At 40.1% G+C, this 25,913-nt stretch overlaps 1 protein-coding gene across 3 annotated transcripts in view; it reads left to right on the top strand.

The window, feature by feature from the left end:
- CD96 (CD96 molecule) overlaps positions 1-25,913 on the top strand; it is a 53,630-nt gene that overhangs the window by 4,350 nt on the left and 23,367 nt on the right. For 2 of the 3 annotated variants that reach the window (XM_073306129.1, XM_073306121.1), the window contains exons 1-5: positions 8,331-8,487; positions 12,150-12,581; positions 19,752-19,864; positions 21,491-21,713; positions 25,267-25,322. In XM_073306129.1, coding sequence (XP_073162230.1) covers positions 8,421-8,487; positions 12,150-12,581; positions 19,752-19,864; positions 21,491-21,713; positions 25,267-25,322 — 891 coding nt within the window. In that variant the 5' untranslated portion in view covers positions 8,331-8,420. Of the gene's footprint in view, positions 1-8,330; positions 8,488-12,149; positions 12,582-19,751; positions 19,865-21,490; positions 21,714-25,266; positions 25,323-25,913 lie in introns of those variants that run through there. The other variant, XM_073306111.1, reaches the window with a different exon arrangement.

The raw sequence follows: 25,913 nt of genomic DNA, 5'->3' as shown, positions 1-25,913 counted from the left end.
ATTATACCTGTGTTCTGAGCAGCTGGTCAGTTCCACTGATCTTCAGCCCAAATACTTTTCTAGCATTCTAAATGACCACAATCAACTCTTTTCAAACTAAACATCACAGGCCAAATGCACCTCTAGTGTATTCATTAATGTCAGTGAAGCTAGCCCCAAAAGATTCTGGTCTACTCCTCCTACAGACCAATCTGTTGGGCTTTTAAACTAGTCCCTTGTAAATCCATGGTGTGTTTTTCCCTAATAAGCTCTTTACCATGTTGTAACATCTGTTATAGAAATTGACTCTGTGTAATTGCCCAATTTTAAGAGAAAAATATTACTTGTTGCAGCTGTCTCTCCTTGCCTCATGTATTCCATTTCCCCTGTCGTGTGTGTGTCCCTTTGAAAATCTGATTCACAGCAAATCAACTTATTTCAGTTCAGCAATAAGATTTTTCCCCCTTGCTTGTGATTAAAATGTGGGATTATATTTAAATAGTCATTTTGTTCTGTGCTTGCTCATAGTGCAGTTCTCCAGCTTACTGCATTTAAGGAAGGTCTTGCAAGATGCTCCTTTTTAAAATTCAGTTACCGTAAGAGATAAGTTAATTTACGGTGTGATTTTTTTTCCAAGGGACAGAATGTGGCTTCAACATATGGGAATAAGATTTCGGGAATCTCCTCTGCATAAACAATTATGATAAATTTTGGAATTGGGAATTAGAAACCATCCTGCATCTGCTACTGAGTTGCTATGTTTCATTCGAAAATCCCGTAAGCTTACTGTGCTTCAACTTATTCATTTGTAAAATGGAGAGGATGATGAAATGGAACTTCTCAAATAAAAAATCTCAAAATACTTTACTAATATTGTGATGTTGCAAAGGTTAAGCAATTGCAAGAAAGAGGGGAAATCAGAAAAGGGAAGCTGTGGCATGCAATCACTTACCCAAGGTATATCAGTAGGTCAATAACACGATGTTGGCACTGAGTAAATCATAAAGAAGTCAATGGCAGAGATGGAAATAGAATCTAGGACGAGGGATCGAATCGGGGGAAAAGTGGTACTGTCCCAAGTTCTGCTCCCAAACAAAGCTCCACACCTTTGAGATAGCTGAAACAGATGCCACTCACTGTAGAAAGATGCATGATATGATCATCCTTCTTTATGGGCTTTGATGAACAGTGAAATAGTGATTATTTAAAATGTCAAGATTGGTCTTGAGTTCCCCACTGAAATGAACAGAAGCAGTCCACACCCCTCTTAGCACTATTGTTTCAAGACATTTTCAGACTCAGCCAGAAATAACTGCTTTTAATGACCATCTGAAGATTTTTCTTCAAAATCATAAATGCTAGAAACTTAATCTTTTCACATGGAACGTGGTGGGAAATACAGGGTATTACCCTCTAAAAGAGTCTGTCGTTCAACATGACTGTATTTACTGACATTATAAGTGGTTAACCCTTTTCTAACAAATAGCTTTTTATAGCCATCTCTATCACAATATTATGTGGGAGACCATATATTTTACAGAACCAGCTTCTGTTGGTGAAAGAGGCATGCTTTTGAGCTACGCAGAGCTCTCTTTCAGCTCTGGGTAGCTCGAAAGCTTGCTTATTCACCAACAGAAGCTGGTTCTGTAAAAGATATTACCTCATCCACCTTGTGTCTCTAATATCCTGGGGCCAACACAGCTACAAGAACAATACTGCAAACAATCTTATGTGGCTGAGTTCTTCTAATTTGATGTTTCTTCTAGATGGGGGGTGGTCAGGGAATGGAATGTGCATGTAAACACATGCATCTGGTGGAGGGGCAACAAGAAGAAACACCACGGTTCTGCCACAGGTGAAGCAGAAGCAGCAACGAACAGGCAGGGTTAATCTTTCAGACATCTAGTTTGCCTTGGAAAATAATGGCTCTTTACAGTCCTTAATTTCCTAAAAACCCTCTGTCTGACTCTGTCGCAGTAGTTTTTCTTTGTTAGTGCATGGTGGTGGTTGTGGGTATTTTCTTTTGTTTTAAATAGCATTTGCTTTTCCTGTCAGCTGTACTCTGCAATCCAGTGTTTAGGGATTTCTGCTGGTTCTGGCAGGGGAGAAGGTGATGATCCAGAGCTGATTGTGGTGTGAGTGAGAAAGCTAGTTGTTTTCACTTGGACATTTGTGTTTCACTCTGAAGGCTAAATATATAGTTCCTTAATAGCTTGAATTCCCTAGAGACAGCTCATCTTTTGATTTGTTGACCATCATTGCTGTTCCCCTTTTTGCTATGTCATGAAATGTAAAGCCTCAAACTGACTAACGGATTAATTCATTGCAGAAAGGATCTTTCCCACAATGATCATACTTTCTAGTAATGTCTTGAAAACGGCCCTTATTTAATCCAGGAAGTCACTAAGATAACTTGCAGTGTTTCTAACAGTTAGAGTACAGGACAGGGAATCAGGATTCCTGAGCTGTAGTCCTAGCATTGCTATTTTGCTTGATTTGGGACCTAGGACAAATCAATTCACTTCTGTGCCAGCTTCCCAATCTCTACAGTGGAGAAAACAGTATTTACCAGATACATAAGGATGGTTAAGGGACTTCATTAAAGGGACGTTGTCAGGTTAATTTGGCCTCAAGCTTCTACAGGACTAAAGGCCAAATGAAATGTTGGGATAAGGGTTTGTCTTTAATTCTAGTAGACACAGTATTCAAAAAAACAAAACAAAAACTTGACCCTACTGTGTCAGCAACCAGTGCACTGAACTTGTGCAGGCCAGCCTGGAAATTATTATATGCAAAAGTGAGTCTGCTTTCATGATCCAGTCTGAAAGAAATAATAGTAATAAAAAGAGTGAAAAATAAATATATATTTTTAAATATGATTCTGCTTCAAAAACAAAAGTTGCCATTGCAAAAATTATTTTTGAAATGAAGATGACTTTTAACTTTATCTGCATGAGGATGGTTCTTAAAGGTCTCCGGATGAAATAGAGGCCCCATTGTGCTAGGCAATTTGCACACAGAATGTGAGAAATAGTTCTTATCCGGAAGAAATAACACTGTAAATAGACAAGATGCACAAAGGTTGGGTGAGGAAACAGAGTAGTAAAGTCACTGGCCTATGGTCACACAGAAGGCCAGTTGCAGAAACAGGAATAGAACCCAGGTCTCTTCACTCTCGTCCCAGTGTCCTATGCCAGTAGACTAAACTGCCTGAGTCACCCTTTAATCATAACCCAGTGAGTTGCTTTGTTGAAAGTTGCCTGATAACAGTAGATTTTACTATTTTCAACGAAGTTCAAAACCAAAACAGGGTGGCAATGTAGGAATATTGGTGCTAAACATCAAGGAAACCTAAAAGGTTAGTTTACTTTTTAATGAAATTCCTGCTTCAAAGTATATACTGCTTTTTCATCTGGGAGCAGTGCTTTCTTTAAGCAGTGTTTAGAGGACGCTAGTTTGCAAGGGTAATCATTCCTTGCCTCCAGCAGGACTAGCTCAGGCCCCTGCATTTCTGAAAAGGTTCTCTTTGTGAATAATTGAATTTGTCTCTAGAGTTCAAGATTTCTTTTTCTGTGGGACCGACTGCAGTTCTTCTTTCTTCTTGGTTGCTGCTTTTTGTAATTGAGGGAGAAGAATTCTATTGCAATTGAGGTTTTTTGTGAACATGAAGTATAATGGAGGGGACCGGCATGACTTCCATGGAAAAAGTTATTTTTATCATTCAAAATGCCTGCTTCGGTGGTGAATGCCTCTGCAGAAAATAATTAGAGGACCCCTACAGCCATCCCCCCCCAAAATTGGATACACTTACTGTCATAAAGTGGATGAGATGAATTTGAGTTTTTCGAGTTGTGATGTACGGATATGAATTGTCAGTGCCATCTAGTGGCTGCAAATAATAATTGGTCTCCTACATTCAGAAAATGTCGGACAAATGCTAAATCCACATAAGAGAATTCTGAGGGTGCCTGAAAGTACAAATATTTTGCATTCATAGAACACCTTTTTACATAAAGTGCTTTACAGAATGAAATGCACATTATACAGTCCAACCACTATCGAAATGATCCCACCTATGTGGTGGAAAGCAGTAACTATTCATAAACAGGGCAACACTAAGTTTGAGGCAAAGATTGTAGAAAATTAGGAGACCCAGGTGGAACTGCAGAAGGAATTCAAAGAAGCAGAAAGTAATGTCCCTAGCTGGAATTTAGACAAGGCACTGGGGCGAACATCCCTATTCTTACAAAAACAGAAGTTGGATCTTTAATGATGAACAGCTGCAGTATGTTTGTCTTAAGTCTTCTCCAAAAGACTGCTGGAGAGTCCCCCTCATGCTGTGCTGCCCACATTAAAAAAAAAAAAAAAACACTGTCTCAAGCCTTATCTACACAGGCTTTTCCTTAATCTTGCAACCTTGCACTACCAGCAGTGCAGCTCAAAGACTGCTTGGTACTAAGGTACACTGACCTGCCACTGGGTCTTCTAGAGCTGATTTTAAGCAGACGTAAAATTCTGCTTAATGATAAAAAATTCGACTGCTACACAAGGACACTTGCTGTGTATGGCTAGCACCAATGGAGCTGCATCTCCAATGGAGAAATTCATTGCTGACAATCTCCAATGTACCATCTACTGAGCCTTCACCTCTGCGGAAACATTCTATTCAGTCTGATAGCCTAGGCTTATTTAGCTTTGCGAAAGTTTACAGGTTCTCACAATGTTACATGATATGATGGCAGAGCGCTCTCCCTCCTGGGGGAAACAGCCCTTCTGTTAAAAGGTGGTGGTTGTTTTGGATGGTTTTCCTGCTCTCTGTTCATGAGTATTACAAAGAAGCACTTGGTGGTAGGGATACAGCTAGTAGATGGAGACAAGTTTTTCATCTCAGATATAATTGTAGATTACATTAGCAGTTGTTACCTATTGATGTTGATCTATCGTTCCTGTGGATGGGACGTTGTGTTCAGAGTAAAGACTTGTGATATCTGGAGGCAGGTTGGGGAGAAATGGCTTGCACATCAGCAAGCCACAACATGAATACTGAGTCACGGCACTCAACCAATGAAACTAAATATAAAACCGTAACATTGTCAGACCATCTCTCATTTGAGGAGCAAACTCTGAGGTCAGGCCAAATGGCCTACTGACTACTAAGAGCTGCTCGGTGACCTTTGTGTGGGTGCTTCCTACAACATACTGTCCTTGTGCTGTCTTTTCAAATTGTGATGTATGTTTTTTAGATCAATAAAAGCTTCTCATATGAGGTTTTTCTGGCATGTCACACAAAAGCCTTTCCCCCAGTAGTTCAAAAGTTTGTTCTGGGAACTGCTCAGCAGGGACAGATAGAAGAACTCTATTCACTGATCCCCCTCAGAAGTTTGAAATTAAGTTGATTTGTCTTGGAATCTTGTTTTTGCAGCTGGCTGAAAAGTCAGCAGTTTATCTGTTGCCGCTGTTCCCTGAGTTGGAAACTGGGGAGTGCACATGTGAGTGTGCATTTTTGCTTCTTCCAAATGACTGCTGAAAACTCTGGTTTGAATATGTCTTGTTGGTCATACAGCACCTCATTGCTTCCGAGCATAGCCATGACATTTACCATGTGGCAGCACAACTGTCTTAAGGATGGGGTCATGATTTAAAGTAATGAGGACAAGAGATGGCATTGGAGTTACAAGCAAAGATTTATCCCCCAATGGCCTATGTTTAGGAATGGGGATGCCAGATTCTGGCTCATCTAGAGCACAATTTCACTGATTGGTAATAGGGGCAGATATTGCCTTTGTGTGAGGGGTACTCAAACTGCTTCTGTCTTGCTGTTTTGTTGTCATTTTAGAAAAAGTAATCCAAGGATGAGCAGAAGAAAAGCCTCAAAACCAATTTATTCTGTTTGAAAAACCATTACCAGTGCACTAAACTTCCTAAAAAATAGACCTTGAACTGCATATAAAAAGCCATTGTGTATAAAATAAATAATTGCCGACTGTAAGTGTGCAGCTCAATTATTTTTGTGAAAATAGAGCCCTATTGCCATAAAATAAAGTGACACTGGTCCTCAGCATATATTGAGTTATTTACTAGGCCCCCTGTGCAAAGCAACCAGCATGTTGTCAGTCTGTCTCGTGAATCTGCATTGAAGACCACTAATTTGGGCTAAGACTGAAGCTCAAGCTCTGATGTCCAGCTTAGGGTTTGCTTTTACACCATAAAACAAGCAGGAAAAACACCCAAACTCTTTTTAATGAAGAACAGCCACATGTATTAAAAAGAATGTCAACAATTAATCTAACACACAAGGAAAGGGGAAGAACAAAATTACTGGAGGAGAAACTGGTAGTGCTAGAATATTTTTTTCTCATTTCTGTTTTGAAATTTGTCCCTTCGTAAGGATACTGTATCAGATCTCAGTGGTTCAGGAGCCAAATTAGCTATCAGCATTACCCAAAAGAGCCACAGTAGTGTGAATTCATTGTTTCATTTACTATTTTATATATATTACAGCACATGATATTAAAACTGTGTCATTTTGTCCAGTGAGAAAATATATATAATATTCTCACCACAAAATGACTGACCAAGTATTCTACAATTGGTTAATAACACAGTAAAAGCATCCTGAATGGTTAATATCTTATATTGGTTAATAATTAAATCACAGTGTTTTAACACCATGTGCCACAAAGAGCCACAGGAGACACATTAAAGAGCCACTTGAGCTCCCAAGCCTCAATCTTAGTATCATTGATCTAGCTAAACCAGTGCAAACCCTAATATAAATGTATTTAAAGTGCTTGAACCTTGCTAAATTTGTATTTCTTTTCATTGGTAATTTACCAATTTAAAATAAATTGTTTATGCACAAGGGTTATAACAGCTTAAGTGCACCTATATTAGGGATTTGCACGAGTTTAAGTAGATTTAGTTAAACTGGTGGGAAACTTGTCTAGTGTAGACAAAGCTCAAGTGTCCCCATCTGTAATAAAAGGCATGGACCTTACCAAAATGTGATTAGGCAGACTGGGAAATGTGAATTGGTGAGGGAAGCAGTAAACAATAGGGATGCTCTGCCTGCTCCCAGAAACCCAAAACATGTTGTAATGGGGTGCTTCACCAGCAACAGGACATCTGGTTTATGGCTTTACAAATGCTCTATGGGACAGTCCTGTGGGATTTCTGCTGCTTTGACACTGTGTAAATGGGGACAGGATTTACACACTCTGTATGTTCCAAGTGCAACATTTGTAACTTTCAAGAAGCTGACAATTGACAACACTGCAAACTCCGTCTGCATGATTATAAGTTGCACAGGGTTTACCATACTAATTAGAACTTTCACCCACAATTCTGCAGCTTGTGATACTGTGGTAAATAATTAAACAGGAAACAAAACAAAAACAAAACGATCAATATAACTGGAAATACCCCAATGCACTAATTCTCTGACCAGTGAATGTAGCATGTGGGTTGTACACCAAACTACTTTGGAGGCACATGTGTGGGGAAAAAACACAGAAGAATGGACAAATAGATTGATTCACCGATATTTTATGTAGTGCTGTAGATGCATATGGACCTTACCAGAACAAATAAACATGGAGTCTCTGCCATGAAGAGCTTTCCAAAGGCCTGATCTTGCAAGCCCTTACTTACAGGAGTGATCTTTACAGATTAGAGTAGTTCCATTGATTTCAACTGTGTTGTTAGCAGTAGTAACAGTAATGGTTTTAGCAACACAGATGCTGTTAGCTCACACAATGTTGAACAGAGTTTTTCTGGTCTACACTGAGTCCAAACTGTGTTCCGCATCATGAGGAATCCATTAACATTATAGTACAGAGGTGTTCATCAATAGTAAAATTTGCTCCTCTCAGTCGGGCCTGACAGGTTGAATTAACTTTGAGAACAAAATTTCTGTCTGTTCATTGATGGGTTCTTAAAAATGTAGGAGTGCACTGCACAGCAAATAGTTGCATTCCTGTTCGTTACAATGCACCCCTGCTCTATACAGCACATCATACACACTTCTTAAACACTTAGGCTATTTTCAAGAAGTTTACATTTATCTTAATAACTGTGTCCATTCTGGAGTTTTGTATAGAGAATGAGACAATGCATTGGGTTTTGTATGTGAGCTGTAGAATAGATGTGGTTTTCAATTTACAGTTTAGATAGATTTTCAGAGAGCATTTAGGGTTTATATTTTGAATAAATCAGCCATGATCTTTACAGAAAGGTTTTAAAGGTTTTTTTCTGTAAAGATCTAATTTTACCACACCAGATGTGAAAACCTCAGTTTCCTGTTGACGTTGCCCTTCTCTGAAGCCATGCTGGAGTGGTGTGTCTGGGTTGATCAGACATGTGTTTGCGTAAAGCAGACTGTTTTGGCTTCATTTACAGCAATCACTAAGACAACTACGGAAATGTTAATGTAACACCAAGCGATGAAGATGGAGAAAAGGTGGCCTTCCTGTGCATTGTATTTGTTCATCCTAACACATCATGTTGCTGGTAAGTAAGTGTTTTATGGACTGAGCTTCTTTAATTTGGAAAAAACCTGTTTTAAATTTCACATTAAGGCAAAAATCAAACTAACATTGATTTTATGTTTCAAGGCAACTTTTTCATAGCTACAGTAAGATACAAATTACTACTATTGAATGTTAACTAGAAGTACTGACTAGCAAGCCAGCTTCTTCAAAGTTGTAAGCCAGTTTCACAGTTTCTCTCATTGCAAAGAACTCACTCATTTTAGGAGAATATATGTTTTAGAAATGACCTTCCCTCCTAACTATGTGGGTTTTTAACTTCCTCTTCCCCTCCCCTCCGAAATGTGACCATTAATTGCAGAACCGTGATACTGACTGCTTGGAAATCCTGGAAAGATTTTTTCCCATCTGTGCACTGTATTACGGGCTTGCAAGACAAGGTTGTTGCTGGGCATATGTCTCTACAGCAGCTGGTAGGTATGATTCCCAGCACGGACGGACAGACACACACTAGCTCTGTTCAAGCTAGCACATCAAAAAGAGCCATATGACCATGGTAGCAAGTACACCAGCTCAGGTTAGCTGACTGAGTACAGTCCCACCTGGACCCCCTGGCTGCCTACTTAGCATGAGCTGCTACCCACGCTGCTGCAGCCACATTGCTCTTCTTAGACTGCTAGATAAGCACAGCTAGTATACATATTTCTACTCAAGCCGGGAATTACACCTATGTAGATATACCCCGAGAGCAAGGCATTTTGAATATTAGAATAAGACTTTAGAGAAGGGAGAGCAACTGTGTCTGTATCAGGGGAGCTTAATCAAAACCAGCCTTGTTAAAAATTAGAGTGGGGCTTGAAACTCAATGCTTCTTTTGTGCATCCTGAAGTTTGGAGTACTTAAAATCCAGGGCCGAGTGTGCGTATGAATGTTGTGGCTTGAGTCCAATTTCCAATTCAAAAAATAAAGATGTTCCAGGTACCTAATTGGAACTGCAAGATGTATCTGATTATGTTTATTAATGGCTGCATATAGATGGAGCAGGTCAGGGAAATTTCCTACTTATGTAAGAGAAATCGATGATGGTAAAAATAAAAAAAAGCCAGGTAAAATGACTAATGAAAATCCATATTGCACACAGAGAAACAGTTGTCCATATTAAATCTCAACAAAACACAAGTTAGGGCAAAATCCTGCTGTTGTTTATCCAGGCTAAACTCCCATTAAAGTTCTCTGCAGCTACAGGTGTTCTGCCCTAATAAAAATCAGACCACTGAGGAAAACAGAACTGGAAGAGACCTTGTGGGTCATTTAGTCCAGTCCCCTAGTATTACAGACAGCCCTGTCATATAATCCCATTCATAAATTTATCAAGTTCCTTCTCAGAACTTCTTAGGTTGTTTGCCCTCAAAACTCCAATTGGAAGGCTGTTCCAGAACCTCCCTCCTCTGATAGTTAGAAAGTTTCTTTTAATTTCCAGCCTAAATTTAATCATGCCCAGTGCATACCGATTTATTCTGGTGCCAACAAAGTCCTTCAACTTTATACTTAAGTGTCTGAGTTGCCCATGCTGCACGATACTTTGAATGGGTGGAACATCTTGAAGGAAAAGGGGTTAAGTATGGACGTACTGGCATCTTTTTTTTTTTTAATGTTGGGTTAAATTGGAATTTTTAAAACAATTGGCAAGATTCCAGTGCCAAGAAGAGAGAGAGCTGCAGGACACTTTTAAATAAAATGGACTCCATCAATTTGGTGCTGTTAAGCAATTAATTAAAAAAAAGTTGAAGTATTAAAATATTTATCCCAAATTCCTGCTTGATGTGGCTCTTTGATCTTAATATGTGCTTTTAAAAATAATTTTCGTTGCGAGTTATCTGTCTGGAAACTACTTAAGTGATGCTACCTCTTGAATATAACAGATGCCTTTAGTAAGTAGAGGTCTTAGATCAGTCATCATACTGGACAGGTACTGAGATTTTTATTTAGGCAAATCTTCCACTTAAATCTTAACTTGTCCACCTTATGCCCCTTTATTTTACTGTAAAGGATGTACATGATGGGGGGGGGGTATTAAAATTCTGGAGATAAGTACACTTAACCTGACTATTCAGTCACATTGCTTTTCATGCTCTATTCACTTGGTTTCATATTTTGGTTATTTGAGAACCAGTTTTTCTGCAATGAGGTGCTGGTGGGTTCAGAGAACTGCCCACAAGGACTGGGGTATTAGACTGTAAACCCTTCAGGGCCTGCATCTTGGCTTTATAGCTGTCAATATAGTTCCTAGAGCACTATTAGTGCTGCATAAATGACAAATGAGTTCACTGCTACATTATATGTCCTTGGTCTGCACAGGCATTTAGGGGACTCTAGAACATAGAATCGTAGGACTGGAAGGGACCTCGAGAGGTCATGTAGTCCAGTCCCCTGCACTCATGGCAGGACTAAGTATTATCTAGACCATTCCTGACATGGTTACATATAACATAAAATCAAATTTCAATTTCCCTTTAAAAATTCATAATGAATAAAATGACTTGAGGGTGTTGACTGCAGTGTGTGGGGAGGAACAAAAAGCTTAGGAGAGAGATGTCATAAATCTCTGGCTCTGACTGTAACTACACCATTTGGGAAGGGGGGGGAGGGACGCATCGTGAGAATTTTCAAGGTGTTCTTTAAAGATGGGGAGAGGCTAAAGAGAATGATAAGGGGGAGTGAGCCCTACGCCTGAGGGTGCTCATACACATCCATTTTTTCTGAAAGTTTCTTGTGACTGCCAAATACTTCAGATAAAACGGTGATCAATGTATGGTACTGTTGTTTGGTTCAGTGGAGTTCTGCTGTAGGGGACTGCTCTGTGTAACGTCATCAGTTGATAGCTACCTGGGAACTTCATGCCTATGAATATGCTGCATGCTATGTCTCTTGGAACTCAACAGAAACAGTGGAGATAGATCACAGAGTTCTTTTCCCCCAGGAGGAAAAAGAAAGAGAAAAGGTCAATTTCACTGTGGCAGCAACTATTTAAAAACAGGCTGAAAACTTCTTTTCCTTTCACAAATGCATTAGCTCTGTATTTATATGGTGCACAAAGGACCTCAAAGCGCCTCAGAAAATTAACAAACTGATAAACAAACCATACATGAGGAAGCTGCTTGCTCCAACATTGAAATACAACCTCCACAGTGGAATGCAGAAGCTGTCTAGCAAGGTCCATGTAAAAGAACACCTTTTCCTATTGAAACAGCAGGAGTACTTGAAAAAGGCAGAATGCAATTGCGCAAAACAGAATTAGCAAGCAGGATTCACTACTTCTTGGTTCTTGCAAAGAGACCTGTGGAATAAGCAGTCCTGGCTTCTGCTTTACATATCACTTGAAAGCTCCCCTTTCTCTTTGTGTAGTATGATGAGCGCTCCCCATCCTGTTCAAGCTGCTTGAGCCACTGCTTATTTTTTTCTCCAGTTCCTTTTCTGGAATCTGTACTCATGATTTACTACTTCCGTCAACTGCTAAACCTTCTCACTCTACTTAATATTGCACTATTGTATTTTTGGCCCCAGCTTCTTCTTATATAGGTGTCTCTTTCTAGTGAAGGCACCAAACAGAGTTGATAGGAAGATTTAAAAGGGGGTTGTTTATAAGCATTGCTTGACTTGACAGTTTTTCTGTTTCTTTTTAAGGCGAGCTTGAAGGCACCATTATAAAGACAGAAGCAGTCCATGCTTTCCCTGGCAGTGATGTGACTCTGGAATGCAGCATTCTGAGCGGAGATGGGATCCATGTCTCACAAACACAATGGTCAAAGATTGATGATACGCCACCCAGTAGAATAGCTGTATATCACCCTATATATGGCATTAAATACTTACCTTTTTCTAAGACTGATTATAACTATTCAGTGGCTTTCAGTGAGACTCCCCACCACTGCTGGGTAGACGTTAGCAAGACTTGGAGTTCCCATGTTGACAGAGCAAACCAGGTGGAATGCCATCAGTGGAGTCTACACCTGAGTAACGTTAGTGTCTCACTCAGTGGGCAGTATGAGTGTAGCTTTGCTACCTACCCATATGGGACAAAGGCTGCGGAAATTAATCTTAGTATCAAGGCAGAAGGTAAGTGATATTAAGATCCCTATTGTTTTTTGGTAACACTTAGGGGGAAAAACAGAACAAGTAAATGATGTGAATACTTTTGCCTGGCTACGCTCAATTTGCTCTGTGATTCCAGATTTGCACTTGTATTGTACTGCTGCTGCCTTGACACTTTGCTATCTCTGGTTTAGCTGTTGTCTGACAGCCTGGTATGCCTTGCCTTACCGTATGTAAAGAGTTTGCCTGGTGAGGAGCATAGCACCATTTAACTTATGGGCAGGAATATTGGAGCAAGTTGATGGAAGGAACCAGGTGAGTGACAGGGAGGAAGGATGATGTGTGTTCATTAGGGACAACAATGATAATACTGGGCAGAGAATGGTAACTGGGAAATGGGCTGGGCCATGCAACATCCTAGGGATGGAGGACACCGGTCTTTCAAATATACTATACTCTGTGTGTTGAAATTATTAGGAAAGAGACAGATAAATAGAAGGACTGAACATCCTCAGTTCCCGTAGACTGATGTGTGTGTTGTTAATGCTGGGTGTCCTTGAGCACCAGGCTGCAATGTCTACGGGTAGCTAATTTCTTCAGTTTAAGGGTAGGTTTGGGAAGTGGGGATTCAAACTTGTTCTGAGCCAGCTCTCAAACTTGCACTAGGCTTCCTAGAAACAGCGAATAAATAGTAGAAGCAAAGGCAGGGCTGGCCGACTGCATGCGAGTGGCAGTTCAGTTCATGTTGAGAAGTGTTTTGTTGAAGGTCAGTAGGTTTGGTATGCAGAGGTTCCAGTTTTGCTTTGGATGAATTCATACCACTCCTGAGTTTGAACTAGCTCAAAAACTAAAGTCTGCTGAACTTGCCAAGTTTCATCTCTGAGCCATATGAGGTTAATGAGTTCCACCTGATTTCCACCCAGAAGCATGAATATGATGCTTAGGAAATTTGGTCCAGTTTGCTGGAAGGTTATGGAACCTGGCTCAAATTTTTTATTTGAATGAAAATCAGAAATCACATTAGTTTTGCCTGGTTTCAGATAACGTGAAAAAAATGAGGAACTGCACTATTTTCATTTTAGGAAGGAATTTAGTTGTTCACATCAGCTGGGTTTTCTTGGTTGCTTAAAAAAACAACTGACATATGTGATTTCGAGTATTTAACAAACTACAGAAATGAAACAGGGAAAATGACAGTGATTTGCCATTGCTTGGGCACTACGTGTTTTGTTGTACTTGTTCTCCTGTGTACTGCATTCATGTGCATGCAGGCTTTCAGGAGTGTTTGAAGGGTATAGGGAAGGTAAAAGATAGTGACATGTTTGTCCTTGCATAGGATAGAAAACAGCCACAAAACAGAATGGCAGCTGCTGCATTAAGGGCCACCTACCAGCCCTAAGGGCAAATACTGTTGACTCAATAGCTTTAGAATTTGGCCCTAAGTTAGATCTTTTACCAAAAAGGCACATACGCTGCGATGTGCGAGCTGAAACTCGGAGTCTCCAGCGTGGAATTGTTACAATGATTACATATGTAGAATGTGGCTTTGAGTATCTCGCATTTGTTTTTAATTTTCATGGACTTACATTTGGGCTGACCAGTCCCAAGAAACCCATCCTCATGAACTTGCTGAAACAAACACGGACAAACTATTGCTCTGGATCAAAGATATGAATACTAGGGTTGAAATAGCAAATGTTGGTTCATTAAGAAAATTCCATCTTAACTCGTGGGCGCAGGAGGTTCCTTGGAGTTACCGCATAGTCTCTTCTTTAGGGATCTTCTTGCCATTTGACTAACAGTAAAAGACAGATCAAATAAGCTAGGAAAGAGAAGTGAGCCTCTATAAAGAATGTTAATAATGAATGAGTGAAACTTAGAGGTTATAAATCCACCAGCCACTGTGAAAAGGACTGCAACAGCACTCTGTGCTATAGCCGAGGGGCACTTCTGACACCCTTGTGAGACAGAAAGTTCTGCTTCCGTGCCATGGCTATGGTACAGCCCGACAGTGTGGAGAGCACTGGGTGGAGGAAATGAAGGGAATACGCTAGAGGAGCATTTGACTATAAGCTTATTAATTGTGCTGGGTTTTCTCTCTCCTTCTTAAAGAAATGAAGCCTTTCTCCTTGCTGATGCAGACCTGCCCAGCATTAGCATTACCATTCTACATAGGTTAAATTGAGGACAACTATTGTTCACGTTCAGTGAGTTTCGAACTGGCTTTTTGCAGCAATGGCACAAACCAGCAAGCGGTGCTCTACCCCCTACCAGAGCAAACCAAACATATTACTACATTTATCAATATGCCTATTTCCGATGTATATTTTAAGGGAGACAAAAAGGGTGAATGGCGATCACATAGGACCGTAGCAGACAGTTTGTTACTAGAGAACTGAATCAAAGAACTGCAGGGAAAATAGAGCTGTTGACACAGAACTGTGAGAATGCGGAGAGGCAGTCTGCAAAAATACCTCCTGTGTCAAGAATTTATCTTTTAAATAGCTCTCCTGTTTGTCTACTGACCTTACTTAAACCTCACCGCCTGTAGCCTGCTGCATGACATGTAACTTATCTGCTGACTCACCCAGAAGGTTTTGCCGTACTACGTACTTGAGAAGTTAAAGATTCACTCCATTTCCCCTTTCTGGACTATTGTGCAAAGCTGATCAGTGCTCTTTTGTAATGCAGTGATAGTGACATTTACCATTTGGAGTGATCCTTCCCGCATTGAAATACATACAACTGCTTCCTCTTTTGAGCTTCCCGCAGAATATTCTGAGGGTTGCAAATCAGAGCCTTCATGACAAGGGCTGCTCGCCACCTGTAACGCTGCGCTTCACTTCCAGATCTGAGTGTTGTCATTACCGACAACTGTCAGCCACAGAAAGCCCACGTAGATTAAGAACCTGTGACTGAGGAAAAGCAAAAAACTAGTCTAGCACACTATCATGTGAGCTAGATGTAGGCTTTGATGAATCTACTAGTGGAATCTAGTTCTAGAGCTGAAGAGCTTCTAGTCAGCGTGCACTATTGCCTTCCCATAGCAAAGGCAGAAGGCCACATTTTGTACTAGCTAACATTTCCAGGTGGCCTTCAAAGACATTGCAAAGTAAACTGTATATCATTCATCAGCCTGGAGGTGACAAGGGCATGGATAAATGGGCAAAATCCTTACTAGAATGGAGAACTGCAAACCCCGTGATTAGTCATAAAGATTCAGTGGGCCATTGTCGTCAGAACAGATAAGAGTCTGTGATGATATACCAAAGTATAAGGAGCAGATTTATCCCTATCATTTCTACAATATGCTTTTTCCTGTCTACCAGCATTGCCTTTGTATTGCCTGGATTGATCCTAAACTATCTGGGTTTCATCCAAATGCAAAGATAACAGAATCTAAGAGAAGCAATAGAGTTGACAGTAGTCTGTTCACTGATACTGCAGACTAAAATATGTCAGTCCCCTCTTAGTGGCCCCTGATACATGGGGAACAAGAGAGACAACAGAATAGCACCTGGTGTGATGACCTTGCATTGCACAGCCTCAGGAAGGATGAGCAGTGAATCTTCAGAACCTTCTGAGGTCTCCTTGTGAAGAGCAAATGGAGTTAACCTTCAGCAATCCCATCCACCCCACCGGGTCCTGCAGACAATCCAGCAGCACCACACAGGAATTATATCCAAGGACACTGATAAAACCAGCATGGGTGTCTGACCTCTGTACATCAGAGCAGAGCTTCAGCTTTAAAAAAAAAAAAAAAAAAAAAAAGCAGCTTGTGTTTGATGGTATTTCTTAATCCACATTTGTATTTAGTTAGTTATAGAATTGCTCTACCTTTTAATGCCTGTATTTCAGCCTTGAGTGGGGACACTAGGGTGGAAAATTAATGCAGGGAAAGAAGCTGAGTGCAGACACTTGGTTTTTACTAAACTGTGATTAATCGACAGCCCAACTTAATTAAATAAATTAATTGTGATTAAAAAATTTGAGATTAATCACACTTTTAATCACAATGTTAAACAATAGACTACCAATTGAAATTTATTAAATATTGTGGATGTTTTTCTACATTTTCAAATATATTTATTTCAGTTACAACACAGAATACAAAATGTACACTGCACACTTTATATTATTATTTTTATTACCAATATTTGCATTGTAAAAATGATAAAAGAAATAATATTTTTCAATTCACCTCTGTGAAAGGATCAGGACAAATGGCTACAGGAGAGTGATAGAAGGCAGATATATTAGTCACAGGTTAAGTAGGTCCCTTTTCCCTGGGTAAGGTAACAGGGAAGGTTCCAGAACAATCAGGAACTTTCTGGAAACAATTCAGGCAGGCAGGCTAATTAGGACACCTGCAGCCAATCAAGAAGCTGCCAGAATCAATTAAGACAGGCTGGCAAATCAGGGCACTGGAGTTTAAAAAGGAGCTCACTTCAGTTTGTGGTGTGTGTGCGGGGAGCTGGGAGCAAGAAGGACAAGAAGCTAAGAGTGAGAAGGTGTACAACTGGAAGACTGAGAAGTACAAGCATTATCAGACATCAGGAGGAAGGTCCTGTGGTGAGAATAATGAAGGTGTTGGGAGGAGGCCATGGGGAAGTAGCCCAGGGAGTTGGAGCTGTCACACAGCTGTTACAGGAGCCACTGTAGACAGCTGCAATCCACAGGGCCCTGGGCTGGAACACAGAGTAGAGGGTGGGCCCGGGTTCCCTCCATCCCCCCAACTCCCTACTTGATACCGGAGGAGATGAACTGGACTGTGGGTTCCACCAGAGGGGAAGGTCTCTGGTCTGTTCCCTGATCGACTAGGTGAATCAGTAGAGACTGCAGGGAATTATTGTTCTTCCTTTTCCCCATGCTGGCCAGTGATGAGGCTAACTGAATGAACTGCAGATTTGAGCCATGAAAGTGGCCAAACTGAGAGCTTCCGTGAACCTCTGAGGTGAGCAAATCCGCCAATAAGCGCAGGACCCACCAAGGCAGAGGAGGAGCTTTGTCACACCTCATAAAAGTACTGTAGTGCAATCTCTTTCTTGTGAAAGTGCAACTTACAAATGTAGATATTGTTACATAACTGGACTCAAAAAACAAAACAATGTAAAACTTGAGAGCCTACAAGTCCACTCAGTCCTACTTCTTATTCAGCCCATCGCTGAGACAAACAAGTTTGTTTACATTTACAGGAGATAATGCTGCCCTCTTCTTATTTACAATATCACCTGAAAGTGAGAACAGGCATTTGCATGGCTTTTTTGTAAACTGGCATCGCAAGGTATTTACGTGCCAGATATGCTAAATAATTCGTATGCCACTTCATGCTTTGGCCACCATTCCAGGGGACATGCTTCCATGATGATGACGCTCGTTAAAAAAAAATGTGTTTATTAAATTTGTGACTGAACTCCTTGGGGGAGAATTGTATGTCTCCTGCTCTGTTTTACCTGCATTTGGCCATATATTTCATGTTACAGGAATCTCAGATGATGACCCAGCACATGTTGTTTGTTTTAAGAACGCTTTCACCTCATATTTGACAAAACGTGAAGGAGGTACCAATATGAGCTTTCTAAAGATAGCTACAGCACTCAACCCAAGGTTTAAGAATCTGAATTGCCTTCCAAAATCTGATTGGGACGAGGTGTGGAGCATGCTTTCAGAAGTCTTAAAAGAGCAACACTCCAATGCAGAAATGACAGAGCCGAACCACCAAAAAAGAAAAATTAACCTTTTGCTGGTGGCATCTGACTCAGATGATGAAAATGAACATGCATCAGTCCTCACTCCTATGGATGGTTATCAAGCAGAACCTGTCATCGGCATGGACACATGTCCTCTGGAATGGTGGTTGAAACATGAAGGCATATATGAATCTTGAGCGCATCTGGCGACGCCAGCTACAACAGTGCCATGCAACAACTGTTGTCACTTTCAGGTGACATTGTAAATAAGAAGCTGGTAGCATTATCTCCTGCAAATGTAAACACACTTTTTTGTCTGAGCGATGGGCTGAACAAGAAGTAGACTGAGTAGACTTGTAGGCTCTGAAGTTTTACATTGTTTTATTTTTTAGCAGTTTTTTGGTACATAATTCTACATTTGTAAGTTGCACTTTCACAGTAAAGAGATTGCACTACAGTACTTATATTAAGTGAACTGAAAAATAATATTTCTTTTGTTTTTTACCATGTAAATATTTGTAATAAAAAATAGTAATTGAGCAGTGTATACTTTGTATTCTGTGTGGTAATTGAAATCAATATATTTGAAAATGTAGAAAACATCCAAAAAAACCTTAAATAAATGGTGTTCTATTATTCTTTAACAGTGCGATTAATCACGATTAAATTTTTTAATTGCTTGACAGCCCTAGTTATTACTATTTGAAGCATACTGCTGTTACGGGAGAGGGAATGTGCGCTCAGACTGTTGCATCCATATCTAAATTTTGTTGTGTGATTACTAAACAAAACTTTCCTGGGCAAAGACGTTATTGGAAGGAAAATAACCCAGCATGATTGTTTCAAAAAAGGAGACTCAATGGTAGAAAAAGGATGGGGTTTTAGGAGTTTTGTGCTCCATTTCCAGCTGTGCCACTGTCTGTGTGACCTGGATCAACTCGCTTAATGCCTGTGTCTCTTTCCTCATCAGTAAAACAGGGAGTATACTTCACTCACATGAGATGGTGCAAAGCTTAGTCAATGTTTGTAAAGCTCCTTGAGCATCTCAGATGAAAAGTACCAAAGATGGGAAAATTAGTGTTAAGGTTTATTCCAGTAGAAGAAATTGGAAATTTCAGACTCTTACGTGTCTCAGAAGGAAGGGAACAAACTCATTTTTCCCCCTCCTTTCCAAGTTTCCCTTCTGAGAGTAAATCTTGATTCTACAACTAGCGGAATTTCTTTTGCAAGTACTCCATTACAATATTCCTGTTAAACTCAATGGAACTTTCAGGTATAGGGTTGCTTGCAGAATTGGGACCGTGGTTTTCAGTTAGCAAATAAGTCTTAAAAAGATTATTGTGCTTTGGAAGTATTTTAACCAATTTTTTTTTTAAATAGTGCCTATTCTATGGAATCAATAGCATAGGAACAGCAGAGCAATGCATGTTTTGTTTTAGAGCACACCACATATTGTGCTAATCATTTTCTTTGTTCTTCTTGCTTTTTGCTACAATTGTAAAAGATGAGAAGCACTATGGGGTGGTGGAAGTGCTATTAAACGAAACACTGGAAATTCCATGCCTTGAGAACATGACTTCTGTAAATTTGTCCAAGTATCCTTTGAAATGGCTAATGGTAAGTATAACTACCCTCCATTATTGGTTAAAAAGTAAGGAAAAAACATAGCAAATAGAAATGTTATACTTTGCACAGGGGACTGCAAACAGTTAAAGTAAAGGTTTGTTAGACAAAAGGTATAGCTAATTTCAGTACCTGAGAAAACATCAGACTGTGACAACAGGGAGGAAAAGCTAGAAATGCAGTGTCTCCACAGTTGACAAGCAGCATACATCTCACCGGAAACGGTGTGTTTGAAAACAAAGAAAAAACATGGCTATGGTGGTTTAATTTTTCACAAAATAAATGAAACTAAAAAGAGTGTTGGAAAGGGTAGTGAAATTGGTAAATTGAATGACCAAATTAAAAACAAAACCAAAAAACCCTCTGCATCATTTTTTTTAAAGTTGTTAAATTCTTTGAGCACTACCAAATGTTCAACATCATTCAGGGTTATCTGAACTGCTCCTGGTTGTTTGATAAGTAATGTGTCTGGTGATTTCAGAAATAGAATGTGAGACTACATATGGGTATTTTTGCTCGCTGCTAACTTTCAATTTGAAAATGGGGAGAACAAAACAGCTCTCAAACAGTTGCTTAGACATGTGAAACCACATACAAAACAAATTTAGAAGCTCTTGGCTTTGAGCTGAACAAGTTATTTTTTGCATTGCAGTTACTTTTCGCAGGAATCTCTGTATTTTTTCCAACTTTGTCTTGTAATTACTTTCAGTAGTTCAGAGATGAAGATGAGCAAACTATGTCCTTGGCATTGCTCATTAATTTCTGTACCTTGTTTGCTCTTTTTGAGGTTTATATCTGTTGGCACCTGTTACTCTTGAAAAGCTCGAATTGATAGTGTCTTTGTTAATCTGACCTTCAAATATAAGCATAACTTTTATTTTCTCTAGTGGCTCTGTCCCCTTTGGCTATCAGTTTGGATCTCCTCTTCTTTGTACTACATTTATCCTAAACTTAGAAATTTTGTAGGGCAAGTCTGCATATTGTGCTAATTTATATTTGGTGATGTTAATTCAAACTATGAATTGGAAAAAAAGAGCAAAAGTTCTGCATTTCAGAATGTGCAAATATATGGCACATGTTGAGATTGTATGTGTACAAACGCACAGAGAAAGGGACTCAGTCTTAACTCTAGGCATTGCTACTAGCTCTGGCAAACAGGAGTCAAAAGAAGATGATGAAGTTCAGCTTTTCAGTTAGTCGGGTGCAACTAGAAATTTAAAAAAAAAATCAAAAGATTAAGAGAAGTCTCTAATTTTTCTCTAGTCTTAAATGTGCTAAAGTTGCCTAACACTGTGTGGAAGGGTAGCTGTAGGTGGGAAGGACACAGTATGGTTCCTGTCTAAGCCTCAGGACTACAATTCAGAAGACTTGATCATAAGCTCGTCAACCAGCTACTCTGTGTCTATTTCCTCCATATGTAAAATGGAGATCATGACCATTTCGGTGATGCGCTCGGAGATCCAGGAATTGAAAAGGCTATATGAAAAGTGCTAAGCTTAATGTTGCAACCCTAGATTGATCCCTGAGGCTTTGACTCAAAGAAGGTGAGAAGGAAATGGTTGTGAGGGAGGGAGGGAGGAGTTTGTGACTGGAAGAAATATCTGTCTGTGTTTTAAACAGGGGGAATATGGACGTGAAGAAACAACTCTTATCAAAGAGTTCTACCACCAGGATGTGAATAAGACTTACAGCCTATTGTATAAGGAAAGAATTCAGCTAGGTCCAGACAATGCACTAAAGATTTCCCCAATCAAAATGGTTGACGATGGCAAGGTGTTCTCTTGTCGTGTGATGTACCATCCTGAAAGAATCCTGACGAACATCACCAAAGTGAAAGTATTTGGTAAGCAGTTTATGACGACTCTTCCTTTTTTGCATTATAAAGACTTCTGATTCATGCTACGCAGACAGCCATTTTGTTCTTGTGAATTACTTCAGAGAATAAACCCACATTTCTTAACAAACACTTAAGGCCAAATTTCCAGTATCTGGTGCCAGCACCTGCAACACTGAGGAAAGCATCTGTGGAAAGTACCTTACTGGGTATACAAATAGACAGTCAACATGCAAACAGGTGTGTAAGTAGCTCATCTGTATGTGCAAGTTTGGTAACAGTTGGGCATTCATGCACTTTCACAGTCAAGCTCATTGTGCCCTTGTTACTGAGATCATATAAAAGTGTAGCCCTTACTGGCTTGTGATCAGTTCAATTATATATCACGGCGAAGATTTTAGTAAGTAACTAGTGATTTTGGGTGCGTCATTTTTTTTTATGCCTCACCTGAAACACATTAAAAGGGCCTGATTCTCAGAAAATTACTGATCCACCCACCCTCTGAAAATCGGAACCCTTTGAGTTGTCACAGACTGGGCACCCACAAAATGAGGCATCCCATATAACTATTTTATCAAATCTTGCTCTGTTCTGTTTCAAATAGTGTAGGAAGTCTGCTTGGAAACTGCTGAAGTACAAGTGGACAGCATTGTTTGCTGTGTCAAAGACCTGGGGAGTTGTGAGAGTGATTAATCTGCTTATAGTCCACTGACTCTTGGAAGGTACAACTCCAGGGTTGCTAAAATGAATGAGCAGCGAGTGGAGGGGCTGTCCACATATCCATTATATAACCACCGGCTCTCAGGAGTCTCCAACACATCTCACACTGGGCTGATGCCCAGAATGCAAAGATTCAGCAGGAAGCAATATTTTTTGAAAAAGGAAACTCTTTGGGGCTGTCACACGCTGAGGTGAGACACAAAAATAGAAGCTGATGGTCTGAGATTTCCTCTTGCGCTTGTGTGAGTCAGAAATGGCTTTTAAGTTTAAAAAGGGACGTTTGACAAATAATTAGTGTAATCTGGATAGACCCTTGAGCACTGAAAAGTATTGAAACCACTGCAATTAGAATAGCCCCTTGTTCTGCGTATGATAAGTTAGACATTAATATCCTTTGCTCGCTGTTCATGTAAACTTGTGTTGGGGTGGCTGTGCACAGAGACACGTACACCAGCATGGTTAGCAGGAAATGGGAGGGGGCAGAAGCAGAGCAGACTTCAGCACAAACTAGACAAACCAAAACCTTTTGCTGTGCTATGCTATGCTCTTTGAGGGCCCTGTAGTAGCCTCAGCCCAATCCCTAGCAATTGGACTGCCTTATATAGCTTCTGTCTTGGGCACTCTTCCCCTCCTGGTCCCCAGTCAGCAGAAAGGTTGGAGGGGGATTCAGAAGATGACTTGAGGTCTCTCAAATCTTAGTCACACATGTTCAGAAGGAAAATAGAGTGCAGGTCACAGGGACTGCAGCTTGCTTCTCTTTCCCCTGGGGCTGGGGAGGGGCAAGCAGGGGGAGTGCCCATAGCACACCGATTCAGCAGTCCTCAGACCTCATATGGTCACTTGGGGATGACAACTAGCCATCTCAGGTTGCATCAGACCCTCCGCTATGGATACTGCACTGGAGCTGGACAGAGAATGAGGGAGCTGTAGCTTTCTCCCTAACAGCCCTCCCTATCTCACTGTTGTGTCCCGTTTTAACTTGGCATAGTAGAGACTGTGACCCTGTGTGTAAGAGTCAGTGATAGCAATTAAGTGTTATATTGGGTCTATGTTACAGTTCAAGTAAGATATGATATAAAAGCAAAGTCAGGGACCTGATGGATTTTTCTAGCCCCCTGTAAAACGTCAATAAGCAATTATGAGGCAGGGGTTAACAGAAGACTTTTGGAACTATGTGCTTAGTGAACATGCCTTTTCTCAAACTGAGTGCGCTGAGTTAAGTTAGTGAGAACTGTTATTTTTCAAGTCTCAACTTGCCAATGATTGACAAGTCCAACAGCAGAAATCACTGTGCTAGATACTGAATTCTTCCTGGTCCCAAAACATCTGTAAAGATCCTAGAAAGCTAAATGGATGCCAAACAATTAATAGAAGCTTAGAAGTTAGATGGAAAAGACCTTAGATCTTCCAATTCCTTTTCCCGTAGATGCAGGATTGAATAGTTGTGCACCAAACATATCATGAAATGGAGAAAATAGCATGGCCAGAAACCAACATGGACTTGGGGAAAAAATTATCCAGCTGTGATTTAAAATAAATACATACAAGAGGAGTGTGCAAACATGGCTAAGATATAATAAATTCTGGCTTAATCTTCATCCAATATTCAACATTTCTGAGGTTTGAAAAAGTGTGGCTGTTTTCTTCCCAGCCCATTGTTGTTCATTCCGCTGTGCTGCCTAGTTAAAGCTTGGGTAAGAAGCAGAATATCTGAAAGCACCAGCTTTCCAGTACAGTATCTGGAGACAATAGCGAGAACCCCTCCAAAAAAACCCAACAAACCACAAATAACACCCACAACATGTCACATACAACACAAGCAAACACCCAAACCCCTGAAACTAAAACCTGAGCCAGTCCAAGTAAAACAAGTCAGCAAAACTGAACACACATGCCAAAGATTCCAAAAGCAATAAGATGTGACGAAAGAAAGCCACAGTTATGGATGAATTGATCTGAACAGAACAGCTTTGCATTACTCTGATGTGACAGACAGATGTGGGCAGAATTCCTCAGTGAAGTAGTGCCGTGGTGCTATAGAGGTGACCTGGGCAAACATTTTGTGATAGAGAGCAAAGGCAACACAGCTGAAATCTGGAAAGCTGTCGGCAGGAAATAGGAAGAACCGAAATTCTCAGAAGAAACCCTTGGTTACCTGAGATTTCTAGTCCAGTTTTGCAGCCAAAAGAGGGCTAGAGAGTAAGGTAAGGTTGAGATAAGCATTTAATTTTGGGGGGTTTAGTCCAAATCTTTTGAGGTTCATTGTTCACTAGCCACAATCTGTCTGAAGGGTTGGTAACTAAACTAATAAGTCCTTAGACATTATTAGTGACCTGAACATTCACTGGTGTCAGAATGCACCTTTTATTTTTGAATGATCGTTCAGCAACTTGTTTTAAGAAGAAAAAAAAATTCATTTAGACAGGCTTAAAAATATATGCAAGCTCATGTTAGTATAGTCACCTGTACTCAAATGAAACACATTGACGGCAAGAAAATACTCCTAGTCTTCCTCCTCCTGTGGCTATGACCATCATCATTCTGTATATAAGGTGTTATGAACTAATTTCTTGGGTACAAATGTCTCCGATACTAGGATAATTAAAAACAGTAAGATACGATACAGATCTTAGGATATACTAGAAGTAGCAATTACAAGTGTCGGCCTCTTCCCCTCTTCTTCAGTATTTAGTGTGTACTAACCACACATGTCATTATAAAAAGGCATATGTTGATCTTGGTATCAATTTTAGGAAAAACAATACTAAGACTCTTGTAAGAAGCTAAATTACTTTGGTGATTGCTGTAAGTTTTGTTAACATGTATTTTATTTGCTTTTCAGCCAAACCGGAAATCTCCATTGCCCTCCAAAATAGTTCCAATGGGAGCATAGAGGAGGTGAGTGATTTTAAAATTGACAGAATGCTCAGGGACCACAGGAAGTCACATCAGTGATTTAAGTTCAGTATTCATGTTCATTCATCTGAGCTATTCATGAACCAGCTTATTGGTTTGGAGCTGTGTGCTTAAACTAGACATCAAGCACAACTATTGCCTGCTACTGATTGTAAAAGATCCCAGAACATTTTTGCAGGAGTAAGTATGTTGATGCTTGACTGCACCTTCATATGCATCAAGGAGGGAGTTTTTGAGGATGATCCGAGGGGGTATTACTAGCAGTTTTGGTGATAAGAAACTGAACAAAGGAAAATTGAGACTGTTTATCAGGAAAAATGTTTTTACAGAGAGCTCTATTCAGCTGTGGAACAGCCTCACAGGGGAACTGGTGGAAGCTCCCCAAATCACTTGAATAATTAGCTACTAATGGTTGATTAAAACTGATTGTTGGTAGGGTAAAAATGAGATGAGGCAAAATACCAAAGTTTGTTGTTCACTGTTGGGAACAATTGTGCATGGCCTTTGCGGGCGTAGGATAAGGGGAGATGAGCATGAACAAAATCGGACATAACCGAACCAGTAAGCTTGTGA

Source organism: Lepidochelys kempii, chromosome 1, assembly GCF_965140265.1.
Source record: "Lepidochelys kempii isolate rLepKem1 chromosome 1, rLepKem1.hap2, whole genome shotgun sequence".
Lineage (NCBI taxonomy): Eukaryota > Metazoa > Chordata > Testudines > Cheloniidae > Lepidochelys > Lepidochelys kempii.
This window is presented reverse-complemented; position numbering and strand designations above follow the sequence as displayed.